The following is a 20,750-nucleotide window of genomic DNA, read 5'->3' as shown; positions in this document are numbered from 1 at the left end:
GTTGCCTTGCCTCTTCGTGCCTTGCCTCTTGTTGCCTTGCCTCTTTTTGCCTTGCCTCTTGTTGCCTCTTGTTGCCTCTTCCTGCCTTGCCTCTTGTTGCCTCTTGCTGCCTCTTGTTGCCTCTTCCTGCCTCTTCCTGCCTTACCTCTTCCTGCCTCTTGTTGCCTCTTCGTGCCTTGCCTCTTGTTGCCTTGCCTCTTGTTGCCTCTTGTTGCCTCTTCCTGCCTTGCCTCTTGTTGCCTCTTGCTGCCTCTTGCTGCCTCTTGTTGTTGCCTCTTCCTGCCTCTTGTTGTGTCTTCCTACCTTGCCTCTTGTTGCCTCTTGTCGCCTCTTCCTGCCTCTTGTTGCCTCTTCCTGCCTTGCCTCTTTGTTGCCTTGCCTCTTTTTGCCTTGCCTCTTGTTGCCTCATGTTGCTTCTTCCTGCCTTGCCTCCTGTTGCCTCTTGTCGCCTCTTCCTGCCTCTTGCTGCCTCTTCATGCCTTGCCTCTGTTGCCTCATGTTGCTTCTTCCTGCCTTGCCTCTTGTTGCTTTGCCTCTTCCTGCCTTTCCTCTTGTTGCCTCTTGCTGCCTCCTGTTGCCTCTTGCTGCCTCTTGTTGCCTCTTGCTGCCTCTTGTTGCCTCTTCCTGCCGCCTCTTGTTGCCTCTTCCTGCCTTGCCTCTTGTTGCCTCTTGCTGCCTCTTGTTGCCTCTTGTTGCCTTGCCTCTTCCTGCCTTGCCTCTTGTTGCCTCTTGTCGCCCCTTGTTGCCTCTTCCTGCCTTGCCTCTTGTTGCCTCTTCCTGCCTTGCCTCTTGTTGCCTCTTGTTGCCTCTTGCTGCCTCTTGTTGCCTCTTCCTGCCTTGCCTCTTGTTGCCTCTTTCTGCCTTTCCTCTTGTTGCCTCTTTTCTGCCTTGCCTCTTGTTGCCTCTTCCTGCCTTGCCTCTTGTTGCCTCTTCCTGCCTTGCCTCTTGTTGCCTCTTGTTGCCTCTTGTTGCCTCTTACTGCCTCTTCCTGCCTCTTGTTGCCTCTTTCTGCCTGTTTTTGCCTCTTGTTGTGTCTTCCTGCCTTACTGCCCCGGCCAGCGGGGTTTCAACGGGGGGGGGGGGGGGGGGGGGGGGGGGAGCGACCCACCTGTGGGAGAGAATGAAAGGGAAGGGCGACACGAAAAGACAGACAGCAAGACAGAATTCTGATCAAGCCGCCAATCTTTATTTCTCTCCACATGGTTTATATAGCATAAGAGGGGAAGGGGCAGGAAGGAGGGAAAGGGAAAAGGGGTGTGTAGAACATGGAAGGGGTGCAAGACGTGTGAGGCAGATCGTGCAACTGCGAGATGTTGGCTAAGGTCACTGGTCAGGAGCAGTTTATTCTGTTGCTAGGCTACCTGACCCTGGAATGCTCTTTACTTTCGGTTGTCATGGCACCTGACTGTGGGATGTTCTCTTATCTTTGGAGGCCTCTGGTTTCTGCTCTGGGAAGGGGCTTATGACTTGTTCTCTGGTCTAGCTAGTACTTTCCATGGTTCATGTTTGATTCCTGACATTTTGGTCCCTAACACCTTACCTCTTGTTGCCTCTTCCTGCCTTGCCTCCTGTTGCCTTGCCTCTTCCTGCCTCTTGTTGCCTCGCCTCTTCCTGCCTTGCCTCTTGTCACCTCTTTCTGCCTCTTCCTGCCTTGCCTCTTGTTGCCTCATCCTGCCTTGCCTCTTCCTGCCTCTTGTTGCCTCTTCCTGCCTCATGTTGCCTCTTCTTTCCTTTTGTTGCCTCTTCCTGCCTCACCTCTTGTTGCCTTGCCTCTTCCTGCCTTGCCTCCTGTTGCCTCCTGTCGCCCCTTGTCGCTTCTTCCTGCCTTGCCTCTTGCCTCTTCCTGCCTCTTGTTGCCTCTTATTGCCTCTTGTTGCCTCTTCCTGCCTTGCCTCTTGTTGCCTCTTCCTGCCTCTTGTTGCCTCTTCCTGCCTTGCCTCTTGTTGCCTCTTCCTGCCTTGCCTCTTGTTGCCTTGCCTCTTGGTGCCTCTTGGTGCCTCTTCCCACCTTGCCTCTTCCTGCCTTGCCTCTTGTTGCCTCTTGTCACTTCTTTGTGCCTCTTCCTGCCCTGCCTCTTGTTGCCTCTTGTCACCTCTTTCTGCCTCTTCCTGCCTTGACTCTTGTTGCCTCATCCCGCCTTGCCTCTTGTTGCCTCTTCCTGAATTGCCTCTTGTTGCCTATTCCTGCCTTGCCTTTTGTTGCCTCTTTCTGCCTCTTCCTGCCTTGCTCCTTGTTACCTCTTCTTGCCTCTTGTTGCCTCTTGCTGCCTTGCCTCTTGTTGCCTTTTCCTGCCTTGCCTCTTGTTGCCTTTCCTCTTCCTGCCTTGCCCCTTGTTTCCTCTTCTTGCCTCTTCTTGCCTTGCCTCTTGTTACCTCTTCCCCCCATTGCCTCTTCCTGCCTCCTCCTGCCTTGCCTCTTCCTGCCCCTTCCCACTTTGTCCCTTCCCGCATCGCCCCTTCCTGCCTTTCTGAGGAATGAACCCAGGGTTTCTTAGTGTAACAGCCCTGGAACAGATGTGTAGACCAGGCTGGCCTCGAACTCACAGAGATCCGCCTGGCTTTGCCTCCCAAGTGCTGGAATTAAAGGCATGTACCACTGCTGCCCAGCACTCCTGTAAATGTCATTATCCAAGTCTCTTGGTGAATGAAAGCCACCTTCTATCATCAGTGTTGCTTTGAAGAATTAAAAAAAAATACACCTGCAATTAACTCTCTGCCTCTCTGCAGATCTGAGGATCGAACCCAGGACCTTGCTCTTGCTAGGCAACTGCTCTACCACCGAGTTAAATCTCCAACCCTCCTCTTTCATCTTTCAAGATAGGGTTTCTTTGTGTAACAGCCCTGTCTGTTCTGAAAAGCTGTGTAAACGAGTCTGGCCTAGAACTCAGCATTCTTCCTGCCTCTGCCTCCTGAGTGCTGGGATTAAAGGCATGGGCCACCACACCTTACACTCACTGGTATTCCTTAACTTTGAATTTTTAAAGTAACTTTGTAATATCCCTATCCTCTCATCTTCGTTGATTTGAGCTTTTACATGTTTTTCTCCTTTCTTTCTTTCTTTCTTTCTTTCTTTCTTTTTTTGTTTTTTGTCATTTGTTAGAGTTTATATTTTAGAGATGTTAACCTTTCATAATTTATAATATATCTGGGAATCTAACTTGGGTCCTCTGCAAAAGCAATATATTTGCTTAACTACTGAGCCATCTCTCCAGCTCCCAATCTTTGTTGTTTTGTGAAGCAGGGTCTCAGTTTGTAGCCCAGGTTGTCCTGTAGCTCACTGGGTAGCCCAGGCTGTCCTTGGACTTCTTGATCCCCTTCTCCCACTTCCCAAAGGCTAGGATTGCAGATGTGTCCACCATGCCTGCTCTTTAAACATCATAAGTTGCTTACATATTTGGAGATGAGGAGAACATGCAGATGGGAAGAAAGCGAATTACCCATTTGGAATGGACAGATCAGGAAGGGATGTGGTGGACAAGTGTGTGTACTGCTCTTGGTGAGCGGCTCAGCTACAGCAGTTCAGCTTACTCAGGCTTACTGCTCATGCATGTGGGTCTTTCCTGAGCTTCTTGGGTTTCCGTACAGCATGGTGGCTCCTTCTAAGAAAGGACCATCCTGAGAGCAAGGTGAAAGAGCAAGACTTTATGGTCTAGCCTTAGGTAATACTGCCTGATATCTACCACCTTCTGTGTGCTGAGATAGAGTCTCTCTGGAATTAAGGTAAGGGCACATTACTTTATCTCTAGACTTGGCTATGGAAACATTCTATAAGACTCTGGGACAGATAATGGGATTACTGTCTTTAGAGGGTCCATTATGCCAGTGAGAGTCATCTATGTTGTAAGGTAGTCGTTATTTTCGAGGCTTTGCTTGTGTTTTTTTTTTTTAACATGGATCTCATATAGCACAGGCTGTGTAACTATGACTGATCTGATCTGATGTTCTTGCTTCCACCTCTACAGTGCTAGAATTACAGGCGTGCACCATCACCTGTCAGCTTACTTGCTTACTTTTTAAATTGCTGTATAGTTTCCCTCCCCCCCCCCGCCTCCCTCCCCCCCTCCCCTCCTTCTTCCCCTCCCTCCCTTCCTCCCTCTTTCCCCCTCCCTCTGGTTTCTCGTGTAGCCCAGGCTGCCTTCAGACTCATTATGTAGCCAAAGCTGGTTTGAACTCCTGATGCTTCTGACTCCACCTCACAAGTACTGGTGTTAACTGTATGCCACCACCTAGGAAGTAAATTATCGTTCTGTCTCCCTACCCTCAAGGGGTCTACATAGCTCCTACTGGCCTGGAACTCACTATGTCATGTCAACCAGGCTAGCTACAAACTCACTGAGATCTGCCTGCCTCTGCCTCCTGAGTGCCGGAATTTAAAAACGTGTTCGACAACACCTGGCTTGTCGGCTTCTTTTTGTGACAGTCTCACTGTTTAATGTACACTGGCTTGGAACTTAGTCTGTAGCCCAATCTGGGTTAGAGCCCATGATTCTGTCTCTTCCTCTAATACTGTTGTTGCAGGCAGACACTACCACGCCTAGAAAATTATTGTGTGATATTTCATTGAGTGTGTATAGTCCAATTTATGTATCTGCACTTCTATTAGTTATCTGTAGTCCTGGCCATGTTGGAGAGCTGCTGTGAATGTCTTTTTGTTTGTTTGTTTGGTTGGTTGGTTTTTTTTTGTTTGTTTGTTTGTTTATCAAGACAGGGTTTCTCTGTGTAGTTTTGGTACCTATCCTGGATCTCGCTCTGTAGACTAAGCTGGCATGGAACTCACAGAGATCCGCCTGGCTCTGCCTCCCAAGTGCTGGGATTATAGGCATGTACCACTGCTGCTCGGCACTTCTGTAAATGTCTTTATCCAAGTCTCTTGGTGAATGAAAGCCTCCTTCTATCATCAGTGTTGCTTTGAAGAATTTTAAACACACACACACACACACACACACACACACACACACACACACACACACACAATTAACTCTCTTTCCCTCTTCCAGTCTGTCAGGTATTGTAGCTATAAGTACTTGAATATAAGTCTGTTAGTATTTTTAAAACTTTTATTCACTTATTTTATGTGTGTGTCTATGTGTATACATGCAAGTATGTGTGCACATGTACCTTGGTGCATGTGTGGCATTCAGGGGACAGCTGGTGAGAGTTGGTTCTCTCCTTCCACCACTTGGATTCCAGGGACTGAATACAGGCAATCAGACTTAGCCACAATCACCTTTACCCATTGATCCATTTTGCCTGCCTCTCTGCACCACCATCACCTAGCCATAAGCCTTCTTTCTGTATAAGGTATACTAAACGGTCTGCCTTTCCTGATCTTCTACACTTGTACAAATGTCTCCACATGTATGACTTTGCTGGAGGAACTTTTTCCCTTTCTCTACCATGATATCCCTATTTACCTGAGAGTGTCTACAACCTTTTGTGTGTGTTGACTTGTGCCTGCACTCATCTTGAACTCACTGTATAGCCAACATTAGCCTCCTTCCCACCAGTGCTGAGGGAGTACTGAGGGCTGAAGCTAGGTATTTTACAGATGCCAGTTCAATGTCTTACCAGCTGATCTATATGTCCCCAGTGTTTTCGTCAGGGTTACTATTGCTTTGTTAAAACACTATGACCAAAGCAACTTGGGGATGAGAAGGTTTATTTATTCGTCTTACACTTCCATACCACAGTTCATCATGAAAGGAAGTAAGGACAGGAATTCAAACAGGGCAGGATCCTGGAGTTAGGAGCTGAATTCCTTTGATGATGACCAACAATGTAGAAGTGAAATAAATAAATCTTTTTCTCCCCTTAGTTGCTTTTGGTCTTGATGTTTTATTGAAGCAAAAGAAACCCTAACCAAAATGCAAAGTGATAGAAAATATGAAAAGGGATAGATGCAGGAATACCAAAGCATGATAAAAATGATCATGATAATGTTTGAATGGCTGTCCTCCTGCTTCTTGGTTGTCAAACTGTAAAGAGGATTTGCTTTAATCCAATCAACTAAACTGGAGCAAGTTGCTGAGTCTTGTTTTCATCGGCAGCAGATTTTGGGGGAAATCCCATTATTTGGGTTTTGTGAAAATTAAATGAGATGAGCCCAGACCATAGATTCTCTCTGGATTTTCTTTCTTTTTTTTCTTTCTTTCTTTCTTTTTTTTTTTTTTTTTTTTTTTTTTTTTTGAGACAAGGTTTCTCTGTGTAGCTTTGTGCCTTTCCTGGAACTCACTTTAGAGACCAGGCTGGCCTTGAACTCACAGAGATCCACCTGCTTCTGCCTCCCGAGTGCTGGGATTAAAGGCGTGTGCCACCCAGCTGACAAATAACTTTTAAAGAAATAGTAGTTTTGTAGACAGTATCTAGTACAGAAACAAAACAGTGCTAAAAAACTGAGGCAGCCCTGCCCTCTCCTCCCCTCCCCTCCAAAAGCATCAAAGAAAGAGATGTGGATGAATTTTAGCTGTGTTTAGGAAGTAGGTAAACTGAGAATGAAGCAGATGGCAAAGGGATTAAAAATGCTCTCTTCCCTGCTCACAGTCTGTCTCAGTAATTATCTGTCAGTTATGTTTCCAGATCTGTTCAGTTTTAATTGAAGGGCAGAGTTATAAATTTTTTGCTGAATAACAGTTAAATGAGTAAGAAAGCTAAAAATAAGATTTTTTTTAAATGAGTAAGCCCTGATGGACTAGAACAGACAAACAATCAAGATTTTGAAGAAAGAGATGGGGGGGGGGGGGGGGGGTATATTTTAGAGAAATCCAGACTGGTGATGCTTCTGAAATTTTACTTTGAATGACAGAGCTAGTTTTAGTTCTAAATGGTAATAGATTTCTGTATTCCATTTCCATTGGGAGATGGTAGTGACAGTATTCATAGTATGTAAAGTTTGTGGGTTTTTTTTTTCCGAGACAGGGTTTCTCTTTGAAGCTCTGGCTGTCCTGGAACTCACAGAAGTCCACTTGCCTCTGTCCCTAGGATGCTGGGATTAAAGGCATGTACCACCACCACTGGCTTGGTAAAGACTCAGGCTTCTTGGCGAGGAACTAGTGGAGATAAATATGCCTGGGTGTGGTGGTGCATACTTGTTACAACAGGACTTGAGAGTCAGAAGTGGTAGGATCTCTGTAAGCTTAAGGCCAGCCTTGTCTACATAGTAAAGTTCAAGGTTACCCAGGGCTACATAATGGAAGAGATGAAAGCTAGCTTTCTGAGAGTGAATGGCCATAATCCTAGCACACACTTGGGAGACCAAGGCAAGAAGATCATAAGGTTAAACCATGACTCAGCTACATGGGTTGACTGCCAGATAGAGCCACAAAGGGAGACCAAGTCTCAAAAGAGAGGTAAGAAAATAGAACTAAAACTTTTCTATTTAAATTGAACAAGAGCGCTTGGTGGTGGCGGTGGCACACGCAAGCCTTTAATTCCAGTCTTTAGGGAATTACAGGACAATGAAGGCTGTATGGTGAGATCTTGTCTTAAAAACAAACCTATGGGGGCTGGAGAGATGGCTCAGTGGTTGAGAGCACTGGCTGCTCTGCTCTTCTAAAGCTTCTGAGTTCAATTGCCAGCAACAACATGGTGGCTCACAATAATTTATAATAGGATCTGGTGCCCTCTCCTAGTGTACAGGCATACATGCAGACAAAGCACTCATAAATAAAATATATAAACAAATAGACCTTTAAAAATATCCATAGAGTAGTAGAGAAGACAAAAGTGTGAAAGAAGTGTGTAAGAATTATTAAGTTGTGGGGCTGGAGCCAGGAGGTGGCGGTGCATGAGTGCTGTGGAGTGCCATGGGGTGTATGCCGGTGTGAGCTACTATGGCGGGTTCCTGCAGTGTGGTGGGAATGAGGAGTCTACAAGCGACACTTTACTCTGCTGCATGGTGGATTTAGCCTTTGCCTGTTTAAAAAAAAAGTTTCTGGGCTATGCACTGCTTTGACAGAACTGCTTCTGATAGTTGGTGGTACACATGGCTCCAGACCCAGAGCTGGCAGTAAACTGTACCACCGCCATGTTGGGAAGCTGAGGTGGGCGGAGCCAGCAGCCACAGCGGCGTTTTAGTCTTACAAAGATGGATATTACACAGAAAATCTGGTTTGTGTTGTCTTTGGGATTTTTAACTACAGAAAAAGATTTGATTGTAAAAGCTGTTGAGTTAAACAAATATGTAAATTTTAAAGGTTCCTTGACTTCAAAATTTGGATAAAAGGACATGTTGCTTTGGAAAAGAGTCTCTGCTTTTGTTTCCACAGAAAGCCAGAGGCTGTGGATTTGTTCCAGATTAAGATACATCAAGTTTGATCAGCCAAGACCGCCTGAAAGACCACCTGAATGGTCTCCGATGACACCATGGCCCAGATGATCCAACATCCAGAATGGATTCAAGGCAACTGGCTCAGAGTAGTACCCTCACGGACTACTCTCTAATCCTAAAATTTTCTTTGTGTCCCCATAAGATACAGCGCCCCCCTCTAGCAGGAAGTAGTAAGAGAAACTACGCCCAATTTCCCAAAATTATCAAGCTGGCTTTGGAGATAGAATTGGCTCACTCCTTCTCTAAACCCAGACATATTGCTTAAAAAAAAAAAAAAAGGTTAAGAGATTTTTGTGTCCCAAATCAGAAGAGCCCTCTGGTGTGGGACAGAAAAAAAAAAACAATATTTTTATTTAAAGCAGGTTGATTATAACTGCAATCTCTTTCTAAAGAAGAAAGGGGGTTATGATATAGATATAATAGGATAAAAGGGTAGATTAAGGAACTTCTAAAGAGCAACAACTTGTTTAAAATGTTTTACATTGGTATAGATTTTAGTCTATTGATACAAACTTAAAGTTAATTTTGTTATACTGTGTGTATATTCTCATGTTTAAGGTATTATGTTTGTATAGCTCATTTTAAATTTTGATGGATAATTAAAAATAGATTAGTCATCTATGATAATCATACTCGTAGCCATGTTAAGTCTCCTAGGTATATATAGAGATATTTCAGATAGATAAGTAATCTTCAAATACTTCAAAGACCTACAGAATATGGCATTTAAAATATTTTTAAAATTTAGACTTTCTGGACAGTGAGACATGTCTGCTCCTGGCAACACTGATTTACTTCAGAGAGGAGGATGGGCATTGAAGACACTTCATATCTTATCTTCACTGTCACGACCGCCTCGACCAGCAAGGAAGACGCAACACCAAGCTCTTCTTTCAGCATTTTACTCAGGAACCTTGAACAATCTTCTGACCCCGGGGAAAGCCTGCCCACGACCTAAATAGTCCCTGGGTGGCCAACCCCAGCCTGGCACGTGGGCACTGTGGATAGGTCCAGGTTCACAGAAGCAAGCCAGATCCTAGGACTAAGCCAAATATGGAGTTGTTTACTCCCAAGAGCACTCAACATTGGGAAGGTGGGGGCGGAAGCCGGCGCCATCTTATGGGTGTGGCTGTGCACCGCTCTCTACAGTTCCCCCTTTTTTATTATAAACAAGCAGGCAAGAGTAGAGGTCCGATCTCTACGGAAAAAATTTAGGACAATGTACTGGTGTTTGTCCAGGTGTCATCCACCCAGAGAACATTTGACCTGTCCGATACCCTTTTTTGCAGAGGTGGGAACTGGGGTATCAACCCACATGCAATCAGACATGCTCTTCTCGGAACTTGATCACGGCATGTGCCCCGAGTGCAGTGCACCAGCCTCGCATCCTGCACTTCAATAATCTTTAAGGGTGTCCAGCCAGGCCTGAGGGGACTGTCCTGCCTCTATGGCAGTAAAGGCTTGTATGATCATGGCTGTATTACGCTGTTGAGAGGCCCTGACTCTGCAGATGCACCACAGGCAAGCCAGGGAGACCAGCACCAAAAGGCCTGCTAAGGCTCCCAAGCCCGCCCACTCCTTGAGATGATTCATGGCATTAGAGATCCATGTAGATAATCCTTTTGCCAGTCCAGCATCCACCCGGGTTGAGTTCACTGTGACAATTAGCCACCCTCAGCTGTTCCATCAGGTTGTCGAACTGGCATCGGTCTTGGGAACACGGAAAGTATCCCCCATCTTTTTTCCAGCATTCCTGGCTGCATTGTTATGAGGAAGAGCAGGAGGATCGTCATTTCGACCATCGTGGATTTCCCCATACTGGACTCTTCTAGTGAGGCATTCGGGCACCCACACCGGATCTTGTTGATCCTGAGGGAAAACACAAACAGAACCTCGTGTCCATGTCAGCACGGGATCGGGCCCGCGCCAGAGCCCTGTCAACACATCTTTCCATTTTACCATTCCTTTAGCTGTACCATGAGACTCATGATGCCTATCCGCTGCGGAATGGCCCTGAGCATCCAAATTTAAAACATTGATGGTAAATAAAGCAAGAGAAAGTCTTTCCTTTGGGGTATGGCCGCGGCCTATTCCCCCTTTTTGTTTTTGCAGGCATTCTTTTAATGTGCGGTGAGCACGTTCCACAATGCCTTGACCTTGGGGATTGTAGGGCAAGCCATGTACAAGTTGCACCTCCATCTGATGACAGAAGGAGGCAAACTGTTGTCCCATGTAAGCAGGTCCATTGTCAGTCTTAAGTTGATGAGGTTTTCCCCAGGCCGCCCAGGCCTCCAAACAATGGGCAATAACATTGCATGCCTTTTCTCCAGTCAAAGGTGTGGCATGCATAACACCTAAGCAGGTGTCCACAGACACATGCACATATTTTATGTGTCCAAATTCAGAGATGTGTGTCACATCCATTTGCCAAACCTTAAGCGGGAGTAGACCCCGGGGATTTACCCCAATACTAGGCGGATGTTGATAAACTACACATTGAAGGCAATCTAGAATCACTTGTCGAGCATCAGCTCGAGAAAGTTGAAACTTTTGTTGTAACGTTTTTGCATTGACGTGAAATGTTTCATGAAAAGTTCTGGCTCTGTCTAAGGCAGAGCTAATGAATATCCATTCCTTTCGAGTCCATTGATCTACTATATCATTACTTTTGCTCAGGGGCCCTGGCAGGCCTGTATGAGCTCTAATATGTTGGGGATAAAAGCAGGACTTCCTATGCCAAATCAATTGTTGCAGTTGTTGAAACAAAATGAAGACCGGACTGGAGCTTTTAACAGGTCCAGCTACTTCCAAAATTTTGAGGGCAGAGTCTGATATCAAATTAAAAGGAAAAGGACAAGCCTTAAAGGCTTCAATCACTATCTTCAATTCTACAATCTGAGGGGAGCCAGGTTGAAATTGGTGTTGTACAGGCTCTTGTGTATCTATCATGTACACGCCACATCCAGTCTTAGATCCATCTGTAAACACATTTAGGGCATTAAGGATGGGCTGCGATGACGTTATCCTAGGCAATATCACCGGGTGTTCCTTAAAGAACTCTAATAGTGGGTGTTTGGGGTAATGGTTATCCATGCATCCAGTAAAGCTACATTGCAAAATGGCCCAATCATCTATTGTAGCACACAATGTTTGAACTTGACGACTGGTATAAGGCACTATAATGGTAACCAGAGCGACCCCAAAATACTGTAGGCATTGTTGGATTCCAATCATGGCAAGGTTTGCCACGACAGTAGGGTAACGTTCAATGGATTTAGTTGGCGAAATCTTGGAATAAATCCAGAATAATGGCCCATCCTGCCATAACAACACGGTGGGCTGGTAATAGGTAGGAAGGATGCACAGGAGAATGTCTTTACCTTCTTGTAACCTCTGTAAGAAGGCACCCTGTAACCTCTTTTTTACCTTTTGTAAAGACTTCTGTTCCTCCTCAATTAATTGTCTCAGAGAATCTAATGCAGAATCCCCATTTAAGATGTTGTAAAGAGGCTTTAAGTCATAATTTGGTAACTTTAAATAACATCTAATCCAATTTATATCTCCTAACAATTTTTGAAAATCATTTAGGGTTCATAAATTATCTTTTCTCAATTCCACCTTCTGTGGGATGATACATCTCTCATTAACCTTTGCTCCTAAATAATTAATAATTTTATCCTTTTGTACCTTTTCAGGGGCTATAAACAGCTCCCTCCCTTCAAGCATTTTCACCAGATCTACATAGGCTTGTTCCAGCATTTGTGTTTTTTCTTAACCTTTAGGTCTTTAGATCTAAGCAGGTCATTAAGAGCCAAAAAAAAATGGGTGCGAAGTAGAAGCTCCCATGTCTAAAACTTTTCAACCTTTTAAACAATGTTTCACTTTTACTCTCTCTTTGTCTACAGAGAAGAGCAAAAACCTCCCTGCTTTTGTCACGGGTTCCCAATTTGCCTGGGATTTCCTTTAGCCCCGCTTTTGTCGCGGGTTCCCAATTCACCCGGGAATTCCTTTAACCCTGCTTTTGTCGCAGGTTCCCAATTTGCCTGGGATTTGCTTTAGCCCCACTTTTGTCGCGGGTTCCCAATTCACCCAGGAATTCCTTTAGCCCCGCTTTTGTCGCGGATTCCCACCTTACCTGGGAACTTACCAGTGCACTGCCCTGACTGCAGAAAGTTCTGAGCCCTCGTTGAAAGTAGTGAAGTTCCCCGTACGGGCCACCACTTGTCACGACCGCCTCAACCAGCAAGGAAGACGCAACACCGAGCTCTTCTTTCAGCAGTTTACTCAGGAACCTTGAACAATCTTCTGACCCCTGGGAAAGCCCGCCTACGACCTAAATAGTCCCTGGGTGGCCAACCCCAGCCTGCCACGTGGGTACTGCGGATAGGTCCAGGTTCACGGAAGCAAGCCAGATCCTAGGACTAAGCCAAATATGGAGTTGTTTACTCCCGAGAGCACTCACCATCGGGAAGGTGGGGGCGGAAGCCGGCGCCATCTTATGGGTGCGGCTGTGTGCAGCTCTCTACACTTCACCTTGGCAAAAATAGCCATGTGGGCAAGAAACTGTTCTTGCCTGGACTGCTTGATCGACTGGACATGCCAGGACCCATAGAAAGGTGACCACTGAACATTGCTTGACAAAATGGTCCTTCAGGTTCCTGCTTCACAGAGGAAACTGAGAGAGTGACCAAGAGACTCTGGCCCTGTGGGCTGAAGACAGATGCCCCAACTTTACAAAGGAACATTAGGTGACTGTCCAGGCTGCCAGCTGTCTCTGTCTACCCTGCAAGACTCCCGAAAGTTGCTTGCATCCTTCTCCCGGTTCTCAGGTAATATTATATCCTTCTGAGGTCTTTGATGTGGTTGAAGACTAGATAGTTATAATTTCCTCAGTTATGATAAAAGATAAGTTAGATATAAAACCTTAGACTCACAAATATAAGATAGATAGGGTATCTTCTTTAATATTGTAACTGTAATTCTTGCTTGATAATTGTTTTGTTATCTGAAATTTTACTATATAAAAGTTAAAACCTTGCTTTTTGAAAAAAAGAAAAGGGGAAGTGCTGTGGGGTTTTCTGTATGTCTAATGTGTCACTCTGATTGGTTAAAATTAATAAAGTGCTGATTGGCCAGTAGCCAGGCAGGAGGATAGGGTAGGCGGGACAAGGATGAGGAGAATCTGGGAAGTAAAGGCTGGGAGAGAGACACTTGGTTGGTTCTGAGCGTCTATGGGCCTGGCGGGTGAAAGAGATTTGTCCTGACTCTGAGCCAGGCAGGAAAACTCTAACTACAGCACACCTTTAATCCCAACACTTGGGAGGCAGAGCCAGGAGGATATCTGTGAGTTTGAGGCCAGCATGGTCTACAGAGTGAGTTTCAGGACAGCCAGGGATGTTACACAGAGAAACCCTGTCTCAAAAAAACAAAACAAAACAAAAAAAAGTGGGCCTGGAGAGATGACTCAGGTTAGGAGCACTTACTCTTGCATAGGACCCAGGTTCCAAGCACCCAAATGGTAGCTCCTAGCTTCTTTTAATGCCCTCTTCTGACCTCTGAGGGTATGAGGCACACACATAATACACATGCATACATGCTGACAAAACACTCATTCATACACATTTTAAAAAAATCTCAAAAAGATGGGGGCTGGAGAGATGGCTCAGTGGTTAAGAGCACTGGCTGCTCTTCCAGAGGTCCTGAGTTCAATTCCCAGCACCCATATAGTGGCTCACAACCATCTGTAATGATACCTGTCTCCCTCTTCTGGCCTGCAGGGATACATGCAAACAGAACACTATACATAATAAATAAGTAAATCTTTTTTTAAAAAATCTCAGAAAGATAAAAATAATTATTAAGGTGTTATATTTCTAGACTGGAGAGAGGCTTAGTGGCTAAGAGTGCTTCCTGCTCTTTCAGAGGACTTGACTTTTGTTCCTAGCATCTACATCAGGCTGCTCATAACTGCCTGTGACTCCAGTTTCAGGGGATCCCATAATTTGTTGTGGACTCTGGACACTTGCACCACAGACATGCTTATATACACATAATTAAAAATAAAAAGCCTCTGTTTTTAGGCTGGGTGTGGTGCACACCCTTTAATCACAGCACTCACAGATCTCTGTGAGTTCGAGGCCAGAGTGGTCTACAGAGCTAGTCCAGGACGGTCAGGACTACACAGAGAAACCCTGTCTTGAAAAACCAAAAAGGAAAAGAAACAGAATCTCTCTCTTTTTTAAAATCGTTTTTTTAGTTCTCTAGATTATCACATCTTTCATCCATTCTGGGAAAATAAAGCTGTAGTTTCCTATAAGTGGTTGTAATTTTCCTATTCATTTGAACTACTTAATGCTTATTTAATTTTATGTTATACATGGAAATTTATATAACACATTATCTCTACTCATAAGAATTACAACGTAATTTTTTTTAAAATTAAGAGTGGAGCATGGTGTTATCCACCTGTAATCCCAGCATTTTAGAGATGGGGGAAGAGAACCATCAGTTCAAGGCCAGCCTCAGCTACATAGTTAGTCCCAGGCCAGACTGGGATACATGAGACCCTGTTGCACCAAACCAAAACAAAATGAGAATGTAGAGCTGTGGGTCTCAAACTTCAGTGTTCCCAATCTATGAGTCTCAACCCCTTTGGGGTCACAATATCAGATACCCTGCATATTGGCTAGTTATATTAAGATTCATAACAGTATCAAAATTACAGTTATGAAGTAGCAATGACAATAATTTTGATTGGGGATCACCACAACATGAAAAGCTATATTAAAGGGTCACAGCATTAGGAAGGTTGAGAACCATTGATCTGAAGACTCATTTGGGGTATGTGTTAGAATTCCATATTCTTGAAATTTTCCCTAGATCTACTCAGTCAAGTCTTATTGGAAGATGAAACTAGAAATTTATATTTTTAACAGAATTAACTGCCTGACATGTACATATTCTAAATGGTATTTTCTCTATAAAACCAAGCTAGGCTTACTTAATTTAAGATATAGTAAAAATATTAGGTATTTTGCTTTTTTCTTGATTTTTGAGACAAGGTTTCTCTGTATAGCCCCCGGGGCTGTCCTGGAACTGGTTCTGTAGATCAGGCTGGTCTCTGCCTCCCAAGTGCTGGGATTAAAGGCATGAGCCATCACCGCCTGGCTTATTTTGCCGTTTTGTTTTGTTTTGTTTTGTTTGTTTGAGACAGGATTTCTCCATGTAGTTTTGGTGCCTGTCCTGGATCTCGCTCTGTGGACCAGGCTGGTGTCGAACTCACAGCAATCTTCCTGCCTCTGCCTCCCAGTGCTGGGATTAAAGGCGTGCTCCCCTGTCGCCCAGCTTATTTTTTTTTTTTTTTTTTTTTGAGATAGACTCTCACCATGTTGCCTCACTGGCCTTGAAATTCTAGCTTAAGCAACTCTTCTGCCTCATACTTGCAAGTAGATATGTCTGCATGTGTGTACTACCACCCCTTGTTCTAACATCCAATTGTGAAATTCCAGGCTGTGTTCATGTAATTTTATGTAGAAGTTTAAAATTATTTCATCTGTTGTGATTTGTCTTCATTTATTTTTAGAAGATACACTTAATTGCTCTCACTTTAAGCAGTAGTTTGAAGATAATTGTATTTTATAATGCTTTAGAAAGTAACTGGGGAGCTGGTGGTTAGCTGTCTTAAACAAAAACTAAAATGATGAAAAATGTGAACCAGTGTTGTCTGAACTGAAAGGAGCTAATACATTTAGTTGCTTTTATTTATTTATTTTTAGAATATCCCTTATTTTTGACAACCTGAGATATATATATGTATTTAATGTATCATATCCCCTAGTTGCTTTTTTTTTTTTAAGAAATTGTCAAATGGTTTTCTCGGGTGGCTTTGTTGTGGGAGATTTGTCTGTGTTTCCAATCTGAGACCACCCATGGAGTGGACCATAGAGTTTTTTAGCAGACTCAGAGGAGATAGAAGGAAGCAGAGAATAAGGAGAGGCTAAAAAGAAGAGGGTGAAGTGTGAAGTCCCTCCATGAATCAGTCAGGTTTATTCCCTAATATTTGATTCTTAAGCATTATTGAATAATAAAACATTAAAAGAAGCTGAAATTATAGGCTTCATCTAGCTTCCTGTGCATGATTTCGGGCTTGAGTCTGAAGCAGGTAACTGGGAAATAAGTTCATTTACCTTGGATGTATTTAGTAGATTGTGGTCCTTTAACGTCTCTGAAATCTGCTACGTATGACATTTAAAATGTTTAAATTTTCTTCAGTGATCCATTCTGACAGTGACTTTGAAGTCTCCAAAAGGATGATGGGGCCCCACAACGATTTCATCAGGATGATGGTAATACCATTAAGCTGAGAGACACCACCCAAAGAGCAGCTTTGGACTACAGACTGCTCCGACGATTTCGAGGCAGTTAGCTAAGATGGTCCAGCCTCGTAGACCACTCCAGCCAGGACTTCAGATGAGACCTGCGCTTGCCCATCACACTGAGACTGGACAACAACTAGCTCTCCCAGGACTTAACCATTATTTCAGTTTTCTCAGGGTCTCCCAAAGATGACCTTGCCCCCAGATGGCAGGAAGTAATTTTAAGAACATGGAACCTAAACTCTCAAAAGGTGGGGTGGTTGGTTTCCATTCATCCAGTGGATTTTGGATGTTTGTCATCTTTTGAGGGGGGAGGTTGGTTCCAGGTCATTATTGGTCGTGATCAGAGAGAAAACTAAGCAAAGGAGATGAGATTCTATGATCTTGTTCTGAAGAAAAAAAAGAAGGGCATATAGAAATGATAGGATAAAAAGGCAGATTATTGAATCTACTTGTTTGTTTGTTTTTCCAAAACAGGGGTTTTCTGTGTAACAGCTCTAGCTGCCCTGAAACTTATTCTGTAGACCAGGCTGACCTAGAACTCACAGACACCCACCTGCCTCAGCCTCCCAAATGCGTGCACCACTACCACCACCACCACCACCCCAGCTTGAATCTACTTTTAAACTAAAAAAGCAACTACTAGTCTCAAGTATTTTACATTGGTATGGGTTTTTGTATATTGATAGAAATTTAAGGTTATTTTTGTTATGCTATATATATTTTTCTATTCTTACTTAGATATTATTTAACAATGTAATATAAAGTTTTAGTCCTTGAAAGCTATTTAGGATAATAAAGTTTGGGGATTTAGCTCAGTGGTAGAGCGCTTGCCTAGCAAGCTCAAGGCTCTGGATTCGGTCCTCAGCTCCAGTAAAAAAACAAACAAAAAAAAAAAACCACGCAAGGATAATAAATACAGGCTAGTAGTTAGTCATCTATAACAATCAAACTTAATAGTCATGTTAGTTATTTTTTCAAGGTCAGAGATGTATGTTAAATAGATAGTCTTCAAACACTCCAGAGACCTGCAGAACATGGCATTTAAAATATTTTAATAACATACAAAGGCTTTTCATGACAGTGAGACACGTCTGCTTCTGGCAGCACCAGTTTATTTTAAAAAAGGATGGTGGGCATTGATAAACCTCCATATGGAGTTTGCTTTCAATGTGGCATAGCTAGCCATTTGTGTAAGAAACTGCCCTTGCCTTGACTGCTGACAGTATGCTGTCCAAACTGGACAAGCAGGACACAAAAGAAGGTGACTGTTGAACTTGCCAAGACATGGTAGGACAGTCCTTCGGAATTTCCTGTTTTACACAAAATTGTCAGATATTCAAGACCTATAGGCCCAAGATGGATGCCCCAATATTGCACAGGAACTTTGGGGTGACTGTCCAGGCAGCCAGATGTCTCTGTTGTCTCTATAGTTTTGGAAGTTTCTTGCTCTGCAATTCCTTCTCAACTCTCTGATGGGGTTAAAGATTGGATAGTTATAGTTACAGTTTTCCTTAGTTATGATAGAAAGCAAATTAGATACAAAACTTTGGACTCAGCATGATAGGATAGATAATGAAGTATTTTCTCTGAATTTGCCAAATGCTAATGGACTGGACATTGTGAATGTATTTCTTGATAGTTGTTCTTATTTAATATAGTTTATTTTGTTAAAACTAGTACCTTTTTTTGTTCTTATTGTATATAGTTTCACTATGTTGGAGTTAAAAACCTTTCCTTTTTATTTAGAGAAAAGGGCGAAATGTTGGAGATTTGTTTTGTTTTCACTCCAAGAGTGACCATAGAGTTTTCTGGCCAACTCAGAGGAGACAGAAGGATGCAGAGAATAAAGAGAGGCTAAAGAGATGCTAAAGAGATGCTTGTTATTTTTGATTGGAAAGGTGAAGAAGAGGGTGAAGTGATCTTTGCTCTGTGTCTCCATGAGTCAATCAGGTTTATCCCCTAATATCTGACTCCTGAGCTTTATTGAATAATAAAACATAAAAAGAAGCTGCAATAGGTCTTATCATAGTACCTTCTCTACCAGCAGTGTATGAAAGACCTTCTTCCACATCCTCTCCAGGATTTGCTGTCATTACTGTATTTTATTTTAGTAAAGGGGGTATAGTGGTATTGAGTTCTCTTTTGTTTTTATATAGCCCAGAGTGGCCTCCAAGGGTGGCCTTGAACACCTGATCCTCCTGCTTCTACCTTCCAAGTGTTGGAATTATAAGCATGTTCCACCATACCTGATTTATGTAGTGTGGGGAGAGAACCTAGGGCCTTGTGCATGCTGTGAAAACACCCTACCATCTGACTTAAATTCCCAGTCCTTAAGTAAAGTGTTTTAGAGTTTTGTATCTTTGAGGTTTTCATTTATGCAAGCATAATTTGTTGAAAATGCTATTCTCTGGATTTGCAGAGTAGTTCATACTTGTAATCCTAAAACTCAGGAGACTAAGGCAGAGGAATCATCTCAAGTTTGAGGCCAGTCTGGACTATATGAGACCCTGTTTCAAAAACTTCTAGGACAGCCAGAGCTGTTACACAGAGAAACTCTGTTTCGGGGAAGAAAAAGAAAACCACAAAACATATACCAGTGTTCAGTTCAACATTCTTTGGAATCTTTGAAAAACTAAAGGTTTTATGATTTTATATTATTTTATATATTACTAATAGTAAGTAATGTACTTTAAAGTATAATGTTTGCTTAAATATTTTGGTGTTTTTAAGATGGTGTCTTGGGGCTGGAGAGATGGCTCAGAGGTTAAGAGCACTGACTGCTCTTCCAGAGGTCCTGAGTTCAATTCCCAGCAACCACGTGGTGGCTCACAACCATCTGTAATGATACCTGGCGCCCTCTTCTGGCCTGTAGTCATACATGCTGTATACATAATAAATAGATAAATCTTTAAAAAAAAAAAAAAAAAAAAGATGGTGTCTTATGTAAACCAAGTTGGCCTGGAACTTTATGTAGGTGAGGCTGACTTTGAACTGTTGATCTTCTTTCTCCTGTACCACCACCTTCAGCTTAAATCTTATAAAAGACTAAACTTTAAGGATAATATTTGAGTCAGTTGTGATGGCTTAACATGTAATCTTGGTACTCAGGTGGTTAAGACATGAGAATTTTGAGTTTCTGGCCCATCTCAGCTGCCAGATAAGATCTTATCTCAAAAGAAAAACAAAGTATCATCAGGTACAGCTCCTAAAATTTTTTTGTAGGATACATACACACACACACACACACACACACACACACACACACACACACACACACAAACACACACATATCAAGACAGGGTTTCTCTGTGTAGTTTTGGTGCTTTTCCTGGATCTTGCTCTGTAGACCAGGTTGGCCTTGAACTTAAGGAGATCCACCTGTCTCTGCCTCCTGAGTGCTGGGAAGGCGTGTGCCACCACTGCTTGGCTATATTTTCTTTTGTAAAAAGATTAATTACTTTAATTTTATTTCTATGTTTCTGTATCTGCATGAGTTCATATGTTCACATGTGTGCAGACACCTAAAGAGGCCAGAGGGTATTGGAGTCACAGGAAGTTGTGAGTAACCACTCCATCTCCTGGGATTCATTTATTCTGTGTACCTCTGCTTGATGGGCTTAATTTTAGAAAGTTACTTTGCAAGCTAGTGGTGAATGCCTTTAGTCCCAGCACTTGGAAGGCAGAGGCAGATCTCTTTGAGTTCAAGACCAGTCTGGTCTTCATAGTGAGTTCCAGGACAGCCAAGGCTGTTATAAGGAGAAACCCTGTCTCAAACCACCACTCCCACACACAAAGAAAGTTGCTTTGCTAAAGTAACTTTTTAACATGCATTTACTTATTTCATTGTGCAAGTTTGCACGCACCACAGCACTTGTGTGGAGGTCAGAGGACAAGTTCTAATTGGTTCTCTCCTTTTACTTTAGATTCCTGGGATCAAACTGAGGTTGTCAGCCCTAAAGGAATTTTTTGGTTTTATTGTATTTTTTGCTGCTGCTGCTGCTGCTGCGGACTCCCCTACCCCAAACACTTCTTTCTGAAACAAGGTTT

The 20,750-nt window shown here is 43.3% G+C and overlaps 1 protein-coding gene across 2 annotated transcripts in view; it reads left to right on the top strand.

The window, feature by feature from the left end:
- Positions 1–20,750, top strand: part of Magt1 (magnesium transporter 1) — a 54,464-nt gene that overhangs the window by 7,255 nt on the left and 26,459 nt on the right. Inside the window, exon 1 of one of the 2 annotated variants that reach the window (XM_036175345.1) lies at positions 16,649–16,670. The exons of the other annotated variant lie outside the window; for it this stretch is intronic. Coding sequence (XP_036031238.1) covers positions 16,665–16,670 — 6 coding nt within the window. The 5' untranslated portion in view covers positions 16,649–16,664. Of the gene's footprint in view, positions 1–16,648; positions 16,671–20,750 lie in introns of those variants that run through there. 2 annotated transcript variants of the gene reach the window in all.

This window comes from Onychomys torridus, chromosome X (genome assembly GCF_903995425.1).
Source record: "Onychomys torridus chromosome X, mOncTor1.1, whole genome shotgun sequence".
Taxonomy (NCBI): Eukaryota; Metazoa; Chordata; class Mammalia; order Rodentia; family Cricetidae; genus Onychomys; species Onychomys torridus.
This window is presented reverse-complemented; position numbering and strand designations above follow the sequence as displayed.